Here is a 17,770-nt window from a genome sequence, read left to right as displayed (position 1 = left end):
TTGTCTGGAAGAAATCCAATTTCTAGCTTGTAATCCACCTCTCTTCCTCCTAAACTAGTTCTTTGGTGGAAGCTTTGAAGCTCTAGTCCCTAATTTAGGCTCTAAGAGCTCCTCTGGACTTTATAGAAGACATAGATCCTAAGTTTAAGAGCATTATCTAAGATTTAACACCTCCCTTCTACCCAACTCTGCTAGCTTTCCCAGGCTTAGCATCACGGCCCTGGTATAGGCGCAGAGTACGGCGTAAGGCTCTCTTTACCTCTTGGTTGCGCAAGCAGTAAATGATAGGGTTGAGCAGTGGTACAATGACAGTGTAGAGTACAGGCACCAGCTTGTCGGTGTCAAAAGCTGAGATTGCCTTTGGGCGGGCATAGATGAAGATACTGACTGCATAGAAGATGACCACAACAGAGGTGAGAGGCACAGGTGGAAAAGGCTTTATGGAGCCCAGAAGCTGAGGGAATGCACATCACAGCACTGGTGATGGCCATATAGGAGGCCCTGGTGACAGAGAGTGGCCTCAGCAGTATGAAAATGGCCAGGACAAAGTCTGTAAGCTCTGCTGTGGACATGTCAGTGCATGAAAGGTTGAGCAATGGGGAGACATCACAGAAAAAGTGGTTGATGTTGTTGGGGCCACAGTACGAGAGGTGAGAAATGAGAAAAACTTTGACCATGGAGATGCCAAAACCTCCAGCCCAGGAGCCAGCTACCAGCTGCACACACAGCCGGCCACTGACAATGACAGGGTAGTGGAGAGGACGGCAGATGGCCACATAACAATCATAAGCCATAACTGCAAGGAGGACACACTCAGTGCATCCCAGGCCCAGGAAAAAGTAGAGCTGCGTCATGCAGCCCTCAAAGGAGATTAGCTGCCCATGGCCCTGTTTGGAGCCAACAAAGCCAGCTAGCATCTTGGGAATAGTGATGGTAACGTACCAAATCTCCAGGAAGGACATGTTGGCCAGAAAGAAGTACATGGGTTTGTGGAGGCTGGGGTAGTTCCTGATTGCCATAATGATGAGTGTGTTCTCAGTCAGCACCAACACATGGGCCAGCAGAAGAAGGGCAAATAATAGTGCCCGCAGTGGCACAGGAGCTGGGAAGCCCAGCAACACAGACTCACTCACTCTCCCACTCTGGTTCTTCCTCTCCATGGTGTCAGTCATGCCTGCTGCTCTTCAGAAGAGAATAGAGTGTCCTCAGGAGGCAGCAGCAGCAAGAACCCAGACTTCCTTTCGCTGGGTTTGTATTAGTAGAATGCAACGTGTGTAGTGCGTATAATTCATCGCTGAGCTGAGGCCGTTGTTCTCTTCTGTAATCTGGGAATGAGCTAAGATAAAAGTGGACAAAAATAAGCTACTTTGTATTGGGATAGGATAGGAGTGTATTCTGGCCCTTGGAGAAGTGTGTATTGATAAGCACCAGTTGGTCCCTTAAAAACACAGATCAAAACCAAAATATTAAGAGTCTGGGCTGCCCTGAAGTGAGAGTTTGTCTATGAGCTGGATTATGACTCTGTTTTGAGGAAATAAGTTACACAGTGGATGAATAACAGTAACATATAACACAATTAAGTGTTTACTATGTGTTATTAGTACAGGAACTATTCTGAAAAATTTGTAGATATTAATCCACCTAATCTTCACCCTATGAGTAAGTACTGTTATCAACCCCACTTAACACCTAAGGGAACTGATGCATATAGAGATTAAGTGACTTGTTCCAGCTCACACAGATAGTAAGAGATGGAAGCAGGAAGTCAGAACCTCAGAGCTTCTAAAATATTCAGGCAACATGAAGGAGGGACTGTAAGATACATCCTGTATTTACACCCAGAACGGAGGGTCTCTGGGGCTCAGCTAGGGATGCAATTTCCTCCTGCAAGGAAGAGGGAAAAAGTAGAACCCAAGGAGGTTATGGCACCTATAGAATGAAAGTCCTACATAACCTTGTACTTAAGAGGAGGATGTGGGACCCATGTGGAAATCATATTAGGAAGTGGATTCTGGATTTCTGAAGAACTGAGAATTCCTTCAGTTCTGAAGGTTGTGCTAACTATCTTGGAATGAGAGTAGAACACCTTCCTTTAGTATCCCTAACAACTAAACCAAGTGACATTAAAATTTTCAATAGTTTATTTGAGCAACATCGATTTATATCGGGCAGTGCCTAACTGAAAATGGTTAGGAGCACTCCACTGTCAAAAGCTAGGGGCAGAGCTTTCATAGAGCAGAGGCTGAAGCAATGCAAGGACATTATTTGATTGGCTATAGCTTGAGTGGTTGCCTTATTTGGGAAAGCCTAGTTGGATGTTTGTGATTAGTTCTTAAATTTTGTTGTTTTGGATATAAGTGCATTTGCAATTGACTCTGGCGTAAGGTTTGGTTTGCTCATGTAGGCTACTAAAGCGTGAGAACCACTTCAGTTCAGCAGCCTCCTTGTTTGGTTACTTTGACTGTAACAAGATCAATACAAAAGCATACATTTAGTAGAGTACTCTCTTTGTTTACCTTGGTATCAAAAATATAATTTGCCCCTTCAAAACTTCAAGCCTCTACTGGATCAGATGTGGATCTGACATATCCACGTGCGAGTTGGTATGAAGAAAGGGTTATTGTCACCCTAGTGTCCCTGTATGATCATAGCATTGGACGGGGAGTATAAAGATTAGAAAGAATGGGGGAGAACCAGATGAACAACTGGGGGCTACTTTCCCTCAGGAGAGTCTTTACTTTTTAGTCTTAGGCCTGTTCCTTTGAGATTAACAGGGGCAGAATGTGCTCACACATCAAGCTTCAACTTGCTAATGATTTTTTTCCCAGCTTTATTGAGATATAATTGATATATAACATTGGAAAGTTAAGGTGTGCAATGTGATGATTTGATAGAAGTATATATTGTGAAGTCTTTACCACATTAATTAACACATCCTTTACCTCACACAATTACCATTTTGTTGTTACGGTAAAAACACTAAAGCTCTACGCTCACAGCAACCTTCAGGTATACAATATAGTATTATTACCTATAGTCATCATGCTCTACATTAGATCCCCAGAACTTACCTTACAGCTCAAAGTTAGTACCCTTTGACCAACATCTGCCATTTTCCCCAGCCTTCAGCCTCTGACAACCACTATTCTACTTTCTGTTTCTACGAGTAGCCAAGACGTGGAAACAACTTAACTGTCCATCAATCAATGAAAGGATAAAGAAAATATATACATATACAATGCATTGTTATTTAGCCATAAAAAAGAAGGAAATTCCGCCATTTGTGACAAGATGGTTGGATCTTGAGGGCATTATGTTAAGTAAAATAAGCCAGAGAGAGAACGGCAAATACTGTGTGTCTCAGTTATATATGGAATCTGAAAACATCAAAACTGCAGATGACTTTATACCTGAGTTCCTCTTCTCTTTATGCTCTGTGAGCAAAACTTGAGCATTACCCAGTACTTGAGACCTTGGCATTCCTCTCAGTACTAGAGTACTTTAATGCAATTACAAAATGCCATATCCCTGGCTTACATTTCCCATCACTCCCAACCTTACTTTCCACACCCACCATTTATTTATTTCAAAAGTATTGCTGGATCAAATATGGCCCAGACCACAGACTAAGAGTTGTGGTACAGAAAAAGGTAAATAACACATGTACTAAGTCTTCACGGAGCTCATAGTCTGGTGGTAGAGACATATCTTTGTCTTCTCATCCCTGAAAGTTTAATCTGCCACACCTATTCTTACGCCATATACTAGCTTCATATGGGAACCTCTAAACTACAATTGTTATTCATAACCTTAGCTTTGATCCTTTATCCTCAATACCTGCCTCATATGCCATTAACTGTTTATTTGACCTTGTTGGCCTCAGACCTTTCTGCTTATCTGTTAATCTTCTCTGTCTCTGCCTTCACATTTGATGTTCTACACACTTGAAAAAAAAAATTAGCCTCCTAATTGGTCTCACTACCTGTAGTATCTCCCCTAATGCTCAAATCTGAGCATTTCACTACCCTACTTAAAACCTTCCATAGTACCACATTGTCTACACAACCATGTTCAAGCTATTTAACAAGGCATAAGTACTTCATGACCTGATACTGCTGTCATCAAAACCTTACCTCTTGTCACGACCTACATTGTATCTTACACCCTGCAGCTCTTGACATACAGCATGTTTATCACCTAACTCCTCCTTAACCTTCAAATCTTGACTCATGTGGCATCTCCTCATAGAACCATTAGTTGTCCTTTCTTTCTTTTCCTTTTCACTGATTTGGTAATGGGTTCCTCCCATTACTGTTCCCATGAGAGCTCGTGAAAGCCCATATATCATTTACTAGCTGTATCACTGCTGCTACTGCTCAGGTAGATATAAAAGAGGTACTATATGCCAAAGTGGCCACATACATCCTTAATGGTATAGCAAAGAGTGGATATAATTCCCTTGATGCCACATGGGTCCCTCAAATACAATATGTCTCGAAAAAATTGTCTAAGCCTGTTCTTCCTCTATCACAATGAATGGTACTAGTTTCTCTGCAGTATATACTGTACTGGAGATCCAGAATTTCCCTATATCTTCTATACCTATCCTCCCCACCCCAACCCCACATCCCACTCACAACTAATCCAGGTTTTATCTAAACTTCCTCTTTAATTATCTCCTAAATTTGTCCCCTTTCTCCTGTCCTATTTCTGCTGCCTTCCTCCTAGTCCTTTATACCAGTCACGTCCTTGTTATTTCTTGACTTTATTTCAATAGGCTATTGCCTGGTCTTTTTCCCCCAACCTCAACTTCTTTCAATCTAATTTCCACTTGTTTCTTGAGTGAAATTTTATGTAGAAATTTGACTCCAAGAGCATTTGATTTGGGGGAGCACATACAAAATCCCTCAATAATGTGTCAAATGTGTATTTCCTTTTAACTGTCCTACAGTAATCCAGTCATTGCCTACTATTTTCCTTTTTCTAAACATGTTGTGATATTCTCTAACTCTATGATTTGCACATACTCTTCCTTCTGTCAAAACTACACCTAGGAATTATTTATCTTTCACATTTCAATTTCTTGGTTATCACCTTCCAAAACTACCCATATTCCTACCGATATAGATTATTTACTGGTATTTCCATCTCTTCTTTTGACAATAGTTCTTATTTTAGGGTCTGCTTTAGCAACTAAATAGTAAACGTGTTATAATGGTTGCATAGATGCATGGATGGAGGGGAAAATTGAGAAAGGAATGATATGGGCAGACTAGATGAATTGCAAATGATAGGAATCAAATATAAAGAGAGCAAAATGTAAAAAGGAGTTGGGTGGAAATGATCAAGAGTAGAGAACTTAAATCAGTTACCAGAAAATCTGACAGAATTGGAATAATATGTAAGGAAAACAGACATTGAATATAGAAGAATTGGCAGACCCACAGAGACAAGATAAAATGTAAGGAAGTTAGAGTAAGAGCAAAGAAATTGGAACTTTTGTTGATAAAATGGATGATATTTGGGTAAAATAAATGTGCTATATTGACAAGAGATTCAATGAGAGAAGATAAGTATAATACAGAAAGGATATAATTAGGAATGGGAGATCATAAAAACTGTAGGGAGGCTAGGCAGAGCATGAATGAATACAGAAACAAGCTATGAGTGGAAGAGATAAAGAAAGTATATTGGTTTAAGTATCAGAATGGACCAGACATGAGAAATGCTGATAAGGGTTTGGGTTTTATTAGGTGTAGAGGGGACTAGGAAGATGGGTGTATTGGACAGAAAGAAAACATGGGAGACTTGACCGTTGAAGAGGAATGAAGCAGATAACAGAATCCACTTACTTTATTCAGATGTCTTTGACTCCGGGTCCTCCCAAGATGACCAGTTGGTGAGGAAAAGACTTAGAGAGTGTATATGAAAGAAAGTTGAAGCATCAAGACAAAGAAAGATGCTGCAGAGACTCCACCTTCTCTTCCTCCCATGATCAGAGAACACTGCCACACCAGGAAAGTTTCTTTTATCTTGTACCTCCCCTCTGTAGTCCCCATTTTGCCCTCCTCCTTCTGATGTTTTAGAATGATTCTAAATCCAGAGCCCAAGAGGCCACTAGAGATACAAGAAAAAAAAAAGACTGGGGAAGAAGACAGGAAAAGGTGTGTTTGGGAAGTAGGAAATAGAAGTTTACATGAAGCAGAGGGTGTCTACCCCTACTACCTCGTAGCTTCTTCCCTTGCCTTCTCCTTCCCTCTTTCCATCCTGCCACATTCATGCTCAAAAGAAAGCCTTTGACTTTAGGCCAGGCCAATCTAGGCTTATATTCTGGCTCAATTTTGTAATCTTAAGCAAGTTACTTACGTTTTTTGAGCCTTAGATTCCTAACCTGTAAAATGGAAATAATATACCTCACAAAGTTGTTGAGAGGAATAAATGAAGTGATATGTATCCAGTGCTTGGAACATGATAGGGTCTCAACAGTGCTACCCAGTTTCTTCCTTTATCTCCTGAATCCATGTGGGTAACATCCCTTTAATTACATGATGTCATAGAAGAAGCACTGAATTGAAAGTTTCTGGGGTTTAGTTCCACGTTTGTAATTGATATTCTGTTTAATCAAGGATTTTGTTATATATCAGTTTATTTTCCATAAAATGATAATAACATATACTACAGATGTTTTGAGGATTAAATAAAACAAAATTTGTGAAAAGGTTTGGCACAATCTCAGTCCCTAGTAAGCAGTGTATGTAGAGGTTAATAACGTGGGCTCCACCGAACGTAAATTGATACAGCCACTATGGAGAACAGTATGGAGGTTCCTTAAAAAACTAAAAATAGAATTACCATATGACCCAGCAATCCCACTACTGGGCATATACCCTGAGAAAACCATAATTCAAAAAGACACATGCACCCCAATGTTCATTGCAACACTATTTACAATAGCCAGGTCGTGGAAGCAACTGAAATGTCCATCGACAGATGAGTGGATAAAGAAGATGTGGTACATATATACAATGGAATATTACTCAACCATAAAGAGGAACGAAATTGGGTCATTTGTAGACACACAGATGGACCGAGACTGTCATACAGAATGAAGTTAAGTCAGAAAGAGAAAAATATCACGTATTAACTCATACATGGAATCTAGAAAAATGGTACAGATGAACTGGTTTGCAAGGCAGAAATAGAGACACAGATGTAGAGAACAAACGTGTGGACACCAAGTGGGGGAAAGTGGGGGTGGGATGAATTGGGAGATTGGGATTAACATATACACACTAATATTACACTAATATGTATAGAATAGATAACAAATGAGAACCTGCTGTATAGCGCAGGGAACTCCACTGTACAGTAGAAACTAACACAACATTGTAAAACAACTATACCCCAATAAAAAAAACATTAAAAAAATTGTGTACATATTTAATTGACAGAAGTAAACAATTAAAAAGAAAAAGCTCTATAATAACCCTCAAATATATAATTGAAAGTGAAAAAACACTACTCTGAAAATTAATAGAGACAACATTTACACGAATGCTGAAATTATAATAGCTTCACAAGTGTGTGTGCATGTGTGTGTAGCACAGGCTTGGCTTCCTGTGTTGGGAGACAACAGTCCCCAGTCATCTCCTATTTCTGCACATCTTCTAAAAGTTTTTGTTCTGAACTATCTATTCCAGGATGTTTAAACAACCCGATTAAAAAATGGGCAGGGCATCCCTGGTGGCGCAGTTTTTGGGAGTGCGCCTGCCGATGCAGGGGGCACGGGTTTGTGCCCCGGTCCGAGAGGATCCCGCATGCCGTGGAGCGGCTAGGCCCGTGGGCCATGGCCGCTGGGCCTGCGCGTACGGAGCCTGTGCTCCGCAACGGGAAAGGCCGCAACAGTGAGAGGTCCGCATACCGCAAAAAAAAAAAAAAAAAATTGGGCAGAAAAACTGAATAGACACTTTTCCAAAGAAAAAAATGTAGATGGCCAACAGGCACATGAAAAGATGCTCAACATCGTTAATCATCAGGGAAATGAAAACCAAAACCACAGTGAGATATCATCTCACACCTTTCAGAATGGCTATCATCAAAAAGAATGCAAATACACATGTTGGCAAAGATGTGGAGAAATGGGAACACTTGTACACTGTTGGATGGAATGTAAATTGGTGTAGCCACTGAGGAAAGCAGTATGGAGGTGTCTCAAAAAACTGAAAATAGAACTACCATATGACCCAGTATTTCCATTCCTGGGTATATATCCGAAAAAAACCCAAAAATACTAATTTTAAAAGACACATGCACCCCAGTGTTCATAGCAGCATTATTTAAAATTGCCAAGATATTGAAGCAACCTAAGTGTTCATCAACAGATTAATGGATAAAGAAGATAAAGAAGATGTGGTATTTATATACAATAGAATAGTACATATCCAAAGATTGCATAAAATTTTTTTTCAAGTTTTTAAAAGGAAAAAAAATTAAAATAATGTGGGCTCCACCATCACGCTGCTTGTGTTCAACTATGAGACTTGAAAAAATTATTTAACATCTCTGTGCCTCTGTTTTCTTCTCTGTGAAATGGGAATAATTCTAATATCCATCTCACAGAATTGTGAAGATTAAATAAATATATGGATAGAAGTTTCTTAGAACAGCACCTGGAGCACAGTTTTCCTCAAAAAATGTTAACTAGTGTTCAAGAAATATTTGTTGAATCTGAGTCTGTTGAAACTGGAGTGGAATTATCAGTGGGAACACTGGAGATTAAGAGAAGGTTCTTTGAGATTCTGAGTTTAAGAGATTCTCATCAGTAACTGGGAGGAAGCTGTTCCTAAAGTTTGAATAATCGGAACAAAATGAGTGTGACTGGGCAGTTTTCATTGTCTGGATTAGTGTGCTGTCCATAAGCCTCACTGACCCCATGATAAGAACAAAACTCAGTTCTCCAGGAACAGAAAAAAATATTGAGATAGTCAAGAGGAAGTTACCATAAAAAAATGATGTAGCAGTGAAGAGGGGCAGAACATAAAATATCTACAAATGCTCTTAAAAACCTGATTTTGAGTGAAATACTGCGCCATAGACATTGTAGTAAACCCTATTTTGTTTGTTTGTTTTTGTTGTTTTTATTTATTTATTTATTTGCCTGCGCTGGCTGTTAGTTGTGGCACATGAGATCTTCGTTGCCTCATGTGGGATCTTTAGTTGCAGCATGCGAGATCTAGTTCCCCGACCAGGGATTGAACCTGGGCCCCCTGCATTGGGAGCGCTGAGTCTTAACTGCTGGACCACAAGGGAAGTCCCATATACCCTATTTTGAACAAAGGAAAATATGTATGTGCATAAATATTATTGCCATACTATGCTGTTAGTTGAAAAACGATCAAACCCAGCAGCTGTTTGAATTAGCATTGATTTGGTTGATGTGGTAGTATTGTTTAAATGAGGAATATTTGCACACCTCATTTAGATTTCGAGGTTGTTGTCAGTTTGCCTTTGGTGATTATTATCAGCCAACCGACCACACCAATAGGCTAAATTTAAAAAGCTATAATCATTCAATATATACACTGTTAAATCCATTTGATAAACACTCATGAGGATAAAGGGGATATGTCCTTAAGATAAAAAAAAAATACAGGTTTAAATTTCTTTATCCAAAAAAAAATGGGGCACTTGAATTTTTCAGGTTTTAGAAAGGTAATATGCTGCATACACCATACATTTCCTATCACCTCCAGAGAGTTCTGAAGCAGTATTCTATAATCAAATGCATCAATATCTCTATAGCAAAATAATGTATGACTATACAATGTAGAATAAATAAAGATTATAAATAATCAGTTCACAACAGATTTTTCATCCAATGTGTTAAGACCCCAAACTTAGGAAAAAATGCTGTTTCCAAAGCTGCTTGGATTTTTGAATCACAGCTAAGGGCTTATGGAATACATACCTATTTATAACCAAATGCATATGCCAAGGGAAAAAATACTAGATATGTTCTTATTAAAACAGAAGATGGCAAAAATATTCTTTATCCCCATTATCTCATGTTGCTTTGGTACTTTTTGTCAATAAGATACAACCTGAAAAAAGTGAATAATATTTAAAAGGTAGATGCAAAATATTATTTGCATATATGATTATACTCAAGAAAAATAAGAGTACTAAACTAAAAACTACTCAGTAGTTATAAGAAATACTATAGAAAGATTCCATGTACCCTTTGCCCAGTTTCCCACATAGTAACATGTTGTGAAACTATAGTACTTTATCACAAACACGGTATTCACATGGTAATAGGCCGGATACAGAATATCTTCATCACAAGAGTCCTCATTTTGCCCTTTTACAGGCAGACCCGTTTCTCTCCTGCCCATATCCTTTCCTTAAGCCCTGTTAACTACTATCTGTTCTCCATTTCTATAATTTGTCATTTCAGAAATGTTCTATAAATGGATTCATACATTATATAATCACTTGAAATGGGCTTTTTTTCTTAGTATGATTCTCTAAAGATTCATTTCAGTTTGTTGTGTGTATCAATAGTTCTTTTTTTTTTTTTTGTATTGCTGAGTAATGCTACATGCTGGATGTACTTAGTTTGTTTAAACATACGCCAGCTGAAGAACATCTGGGTTGTTTCCAGTTTATGCTGTTATGAATAAAGCTGCTATAAACATTTATGTAGAAGTTTTCATGTGGCAAAAAAAATCTTGCTCTGATTTTGAGATAAACTGCATTAAACTTGTATATCAATTTAGGGAGAATTGACATTATTACTACTTCAACATTCCAGTCCATGAACACAGTATGTTTCTCCTTTTATTTAGATCTTCATTCATTTTCTTCGTCAGCATTGTGTATTTTTCAGCACACAAGTCTTGTAAATATATTTTTAGATGTACACCAACTAAATATTGTGTTATTAATTTCAGTGTCTTTGTGTCCATTGCAACTGCATAGAATTACACTTGATTTTTATATATGTTTATTTTGTATCCTGTGATCTTTCTGAACCCACTGTTAGTTCTAGACTTTTTTGTTGATTCTGAGTTCTGATTCTCCACTAGGCATCTTCTGACACAACGTAAGCATTAAAGAGACAGGCGCCTTATTACTGCTCAATGGGTGTGGAAGTCTAGGCTCTCCACTGACACCTGGTGGCAGTGGGGGTGAAATTCCTGGCTCCCACCCAGCCTGGTGAGGGTGGAAGTCTAGGCTCCCCTGGATTTAACCACAGTTTTTCCTATTGTGTTTGGATGAAGTAGAGTGGTTATCATCTAAAACATTTCTGTCTTGCTAGGTTGCCCCCTTTCTGGGTCATCTGGCTATAGAGAGCACATTTTGGTTTGGGATTTTTTGTTCGTACATGTTAGATCTTCAGATTTCTGACTTCTCCAATAACAGGCCTAGGATATATGAAGCCAAAAACAAACCCAGGGAACCCACTACCTTTTCATTCCTTGGTCCACAATGTTCCTACCTACTCGCCTTCTTTTTTCTACCTTTCAGAGTCTTATGTTTGTTTTATATATAATATCCAGGGCTTTTTAGTTGTGCTTGGTGGAATCAGTAAAAATGGGCAATCAACTTTTATAGCGAAAATAATAACAATGTGTTGTGTAATTCATAGAGAATGTATGAGTAAAATGTATGACAAAATGTATGTATGACAAAAGAAAGAGATGTAAATGGAAGTTCACTTTTATAAAATGTTACATTATACATGAACAGTTATGTTTCTTCAGGGTAGATTGCTACATGTTAAGGATGCATATGGTAAACCCTAGAGCAAACACATAAACAAAGAAACAAATAATTTATAGCCATAGGTGAAATAACAAAAGAGAAGAAAAAAATTGGCAGACACACACCCAACTATATCAAAATTTCTAAGTTTAATCTATTTTAACAGAACTTGAATTTTATACTGAAAAATTTTCACAATAATAAGCAACTACTTGAATGTAATTAGGGAATCATTATATAGTGATCTTTATGTCTACAAAATTTACTTTGTGGGTTATTGATGATAAATGAATAGTATTACTTTATGACACCTATCATGACAAAAAATACTTGTAGATTAAAATATTTCCCATATTTAGAATAAATATTTAACAGAAGTAGACTAAATATTCCTATTAAGAGACAGAGATTGTTACTGTAGATTAGAGCAAGAAAGCAAGCAAGAAAGGAAGGAAGAAAGAAAGGAAGGAAGGGAGGAAGAAAGAAAGAAAGAAAGAAGGAAAGCTAGGAGCAGCTGAGACAAAATCTTGCCATAAACCCCACCCTCAGCACTGTGACCACAGTTGGGAGGGAACTCACAACCCCAAGTTTCTCCCTGAGGAGTGAAGGGTTTTAACTCCACACCAGCCATCCCATTTTAAGACCTGCACCTGAGAGACAAGCCCCCAGAACACGTAGCTTCAAAAGCCAACAGGACGGGCTTCCCTAGTGACGCAGTGGTTGAGAGTCCGCCTGCCGATGCAGGGGACACGGGTTCATACCCCGGTCCAGGAAGATCCCACATGCCGCGGAGCGGCTGGGCCCGTGAGCCATGGCCGCTGAGCCTGCGCGTCCAGAGCCTGTGCTCCGCAACGGGAGAGGTCACAACAGTGAGAGGCCCGCGTTCCGCAAAAAAAAAAAAAAAAAGCCAACAGGGCTTGTATCCATGAGACCCACAAGGCTATAGCAATCTGAGAAACAGTTCTTCAAAGGTCCATGCAGCCTCACCCACCCCACAGCCCCAAGGCCCAGAAAAAGGGCCCTGAAAAGAGCTCAGAGGCACTGAGGCAGCTGAAAAGTGCTCAGGCTCTCTGTGAAGTAGGCCTATTTGCTTGTCTTAAAACATTAGCCTGAGGGGCAAGTGTGTAATTTAACACACATCTCTCTCCAAAGAGGAGGCCAGCGCGTGCCATCTTTGCACTCTCCCTCTGCCTCACTCCAGCTCACAGGTATCTCTTGAGAAGGAGCTTATGTACTTGTCTGGTACCCTGATTTTTGAGGGTTGTCACCCAGAGGACACCTCTTGGTCACCTGGTTCTGGTGGCCAGCAAGGCTTATGCTCTAAGGTCCCGTAGGTCTGCAGTAAACAGAGAAGGAGTTCTTAACTGGCTACCTCCCAAGGCACAGCAGAAAGGCAATAGACTAATGTGCCCAGTCTTTCTGTAAAAGAAGCCTGTTAGCTTATCTTCATAGACGCAGCCTGAGGGGCAGGCTTCCTATTAAACACACATCTAAAGGCCCGCTGTAATCCTCTTCAGAGACCTCAGACAGTAGGATGTATCTTTGAGCTCTCCCTCTGCTGCGCTCCAGATCACCAGTATCTCGCAGAAAGGAGTGCACATGTCTAGTGCCCTGGTTTTTGTGACTGATGCCCGGGGGATACCCCTTGATTACCTGGTGGCCCGTGGGGCTTAGGTTCATGGGTCCCATTGGACTGTAACAAACAAAGAAGCAGTTCTTAACCAGCTACACCTCAGGGCACAGCAGAGAGTCAACAGACTAAGGCACCCAGTCTTTCGGTGGAAGAAGCGTATTAGCTTATCTTAAGGCTTTGAACTGAAGGGCAGGCTTCTAATTAAAAACACTTTTAAGGGCCAACGGTGATCCTCTTCAGAGACCTTGGAGGGCAGGCACTATCTTCACACTCTCCATCCACCACACTCCAGGTCACCAGTATCTCCCAGAAAGGAGTCTCTGCCCATGTCTGTTGCCCCAGGTGCTGTGGCTGCCACCCAGGGAAAGCCCCTGGATTGCCTGGCTCTGCTGGCCAGTAGTTCTTATGTTCATGGATCCCTAGGACTCTAAAAAATGGAGAAACATTTCTTAACTGGCTACTGCCCCCTGGGGCACAGTACAGAGGCAGCAGACTGAAATGCACCCCTGTCTTTCTGGGAAAGAGGACAATAAGCTTATCTTCATAGCTGTGGCTTAGGGGGTAGGCTTCTAATTAAACACATGTTGAAGGGCTGACTACAGTCCTCTCCAGAGATTGGGGAATCTAGCAGGTGTCATCTTTGCCTTCTCCCTCTGCTCCTCCTGCAGGCCATCAGTGTCTCTGAGAAAACTTGTATACACATCTGGTACACTGACATTTGTGACTGCCACCCAGAGGATACATCCCTTGATAGCCTGGCTCTGGTGGCCAGTGAGACATGTGTTCATGGGTTCAGTGGGATGGTAGTAAACAAAAAGCAGTTCTGAACTGGTTATCACTCCAAAACTCAACGCAGAGGGAGCAGATAGAAATGTTCATCTCCCAGTCTTCTTCTGAAAGATGTATGTTTGAATGCTTTAAAAGTTGCTGCCTACAGGTCTGACTTCCAATTAACCTGAATCTAGGTGCTAATAGGGATTCTCCCCTTTGGGACACTGATGGCTCTTGGCATACCCTCAACTACTGGGAGCCCACTAACAATAAAGTAGGTTGCTTGGACAATCACAAGGGTTTGAGAGACAGCCAAGAGCTAGAGCAGCATTGAACAATAAGTTTTATCTCCTATATGATGCCACTCCTTCAGACTGAGCGAGGTGGCTGTTTTATCTAATGTGTAAAACCCCACACAGAGCCAAGGAAAATGAAGAAAAAGCGGGATATGTTCCAAATGAAGAGCAAGATAAAACCTCAGAAAAAAAGACCTTATGAAATGGAGATAAGTTATTTACCTGATAAAATTTAAAATAATAGTCATAAAGATGCTCACTGGGCTCAGGAGAAAAATGGCTGAACAAAGTGAGAATTTAAACAAAGAGAAAAAGAATTTTTAAAGTAGCAAACAGAAGTCACAGAACTGAAGAATACGTTAACTGAAGTGAAAATTATACTAAAGGGTCTCAAAAACAGACTAGATGAAATGTAAGAAAGGATCAGTGAACTCAAAGATAGGTTAGTGGAATTCAGTCAGAGCAGCAAAAAGAAAAGAGAATGAAAAAGAATGGAGATAGCTTAAGGAACTTAAAGGGCACATCAAGCAGAGTAACATTTGGATTATAGGAATCTCCCCAGAGATGAATGTAATAAGAGACAAAGAAGGTCATCACATAATGATAAAGGGCTCAATCCAACAATATTTGTAAATATTTATGCGCCCAGCTAGGAATACCAAAATATATAAAGCAAAAGTTAAAAGACCTTAAGAGAGAAATCAACAGCTATACAATAATAGTAGGGGACTTTAATATCCCAACTTCATCAATGGATAGATCACTCAGATAGAAAATCAATAAGGGAACATTGGCTTTAAATAACATCATAGACTGGATAGACTTAACACACACATAGAGAACATTCCATCGAAAAACAACAAAATACACATTCTTCTCAAGTGCACATGGAACATGCTCAAGGATACTTCATATGTTAGGGCACAAAACAAGTCTTAATAAATATAAGAATATTGAAATTATATCAAGCATCTTTTCTGACCACAGTAGTATGAAACTAGAAACCAGTTACAAGAAGAAAACTGGAAAATTCACAAATATATGGAGATTAAACACCATGCTACTGAACAACCAATGGATCAAAAAAATATATAAAGAAAGAATTTTAAGAAATACCTTGAGACAAATGGAAATGGAAATACACATAAAAAAACTTATAGAATGCAGCAAAAGAATTTCCAAGTGGGAAGTTCATAGCAATAAATGGCTATAATAAGAAACAAGAAAGGTCTCAAATAAACAGCCTAACTTTGAACCTCAAGGAACTAGAAAAAGAAGAACAAATGAAGCCCAAAGTTAGTAGAAGGAGGGAAATAACAAAGATCAGAGTGGAAATAAGTGAAATAGAGGCAAAAAGATAATACAAAAGATCAAAGAAACTAAGAGCTTGTTTCTTGAAAAGAAACACTAAATTGGCAAATCTTTAGCTAGACTCCCCAAGAAAAAAAAAGAGGACTCAAAATCAGAAATGAAAGGGGAGATGTTACAACTGATACTACAGAAATACAAAGGCTCGTAAGGGATTACTACAAGCACTCATATGCCAACAAACTGGACAAATGGGTGGAAGAAGAAATGGATAAATTTTCAGAAACATACAGTCTACCAAGACTGATTCATGAAGCTATAGAAACTCTGAACAGGCCAATCACCAGCTAGGAGATTGAATCAGTAATCAAAAACCTCCAAAACCAAAAGTCGAGGACTAGATGGCTTCACTGGTGAATTCTACCAAACATTTAAAAAAGAATCAGGGCTTCCCTGGTGGCGCAGTGGTTGAGAGTCCGCCTGCCAATGCGGGGGACACGGGTTCGTGCCCCGGCCCGGGAAGATCCCACATGCTGCGGAGCGGCTGGGCCTGTGAGCCATGGCCGCTGAGCCTGAGCGTCCGGAGCCTGTGCTCTGAAAGGGGAGAGGCCACAGCAGTGAGAGGCCCGTGTACCGCAAAAAAAAAAAAAAAAAAAAAAGAATCAATACCAATCCTTCACAACCGTTTACAAAATATATGAGGAGGGAATACTTCCCAACTCATGTGAGGTCAGTCTTACCCTGACACTGAAACCAGGAAAAACAATGTTTGTGAATAAGGACAAGAGAGGTAAAAATTGACTGTACAGGTAAGAAGAAGTCAGACCATTCAGAACTTCTTTTTGACCATGTGATAGATTTTAGATATTAATCTAAATGCAGTGGACCACCACTGAAAAATATTAAGCAAGGGACAATTTTAAAAAAAAGATAATTATGTCTACTGGGTAGATAATTTATTGTTAAGTGGCAAGAATGTAAAGAGAGACTGGTATAGGAATGGCAGAAGATCAGGGAAAAGCTGGTGATGGTTTAGGATTGAAAAGGTGTCAAGGCCTATACTCATATTTCTTGCATGAGCAATCATGTTGATAGAGATACCTTTCACTGAAATGGTAAAGTAAGGAGGACAAGCATATATGGCTGTAGAGGCATGGCTGTGAGAGAGGTCAAGAATTTAGTTTCCAGTTTCTCAAAGAGAATACAATATAGTGTGTGTTTAAAGTAATATAATAAATACTGAAAGATTCGGTAAAACCGCAGTAACGGTTACTGAACCCAGCTCAATCCAAGCGTAAGAACTTTCAGTCCAGTGGGGAGCAGACATATAAACATTAGGACAGTAGGTAATAATACATGCATAATGGTTAGAAGTAGTAGCAAAGTAAGAAGTATAGGAGGGAATGGGAGCCAAGGTTTAAGATTGTATGTGAGATAGGCATTCCAAGACAAATAAGTAGTAAGTGCAAAGGGTACAGAAGTAAGTCTTCTTAATGTGTAAAAGTGTAAACTCTGAAGCCAAAATGCCTGGGTTGTAATCCTGACTCTCTTCCTGAGTAGCTGTAAGACACTGGACAAATAACACAGCATATGTTGACTCCGTGTCATCTATAAAATACAGATAATCACAGCACCTATTTCATAGCACTGCTGTGAGGTTTAAATGAATTAATATATGTAAAACACTGTTGGACACTTAAGAAGCACTATGGAAATGTTCATTATGCTGATATAATCATGATAATGACAATGGTGATAGCAGTGGTAATAATGATGAAAATAACACGAGAGAGATGTCTGGAGGAGATGAGGGTGGGGAGATAGGCAGGGGCCAAATATTCAAGAGTCTTCTATGCTAGGACTCTGAAACTTACTGTGAACTCTCTTCATTAAAAAGTTTTAAGCATGAAGTAACAATCAGCTATGTGTTTGGAAAGACTTTCCTGGTAGTATTGTGGAGAATGGGTGGCTAGGGGACAAAGCCTGTGGGACGGAG

General features: G+C 39.7%; 1 protein-coding gene and 1 long non-coding RNA gene across 2 annotated transcripts in view; one reads left to right on the top strand and one right to left on the bottom strand.

The window, feature by feature from the left end:
* Window positions 1-5,885, top strand: part of LOC307190318 — a 55,623-nt gene extending 49,738 nt beyond the window's left edge. Inside the window, exon 3 of the long non-coding RNA XR_013829458.1 lies at window positions 5,862-5,885. This is a non-coding gene — a long non-coding RNA (uncharacterized lncRNA). The remainder of the gene's footprint in view (window positions 1-5,861) is intronic.
* Window positions 103-3,048, bottom strand: OR6A2 (olfactory receptor family 6 subfamily A member 2). The gene is given in 2 exon segments (XM_079928429.1): window positions 103-410; window positions 412-3,048. Coding segments are annotated over 2 exon segments (993 nt in total). The 5' UTR covers window positions 1,173-3,048; the 3' UTR covers window positions 103-178.
* Window positions 5,886-17,770: the final 11,885 nt, after the last annotated feature.

Source organism: Stenella coeruleoalba, assembly GCF_951394435.1.
Source record: "Stenella coeruleoalba genome assembly, chromosome: 8".
Lineage (NCBI taxonomy): Eukaryota > Metazoa > Chordata > Mammalia > Artiodactyla > Delphinidae > Stenella > Stenella coeruleoalba.
This window is presented reverse-complemented; position numbering and strand designations above follow the sequence as displayed.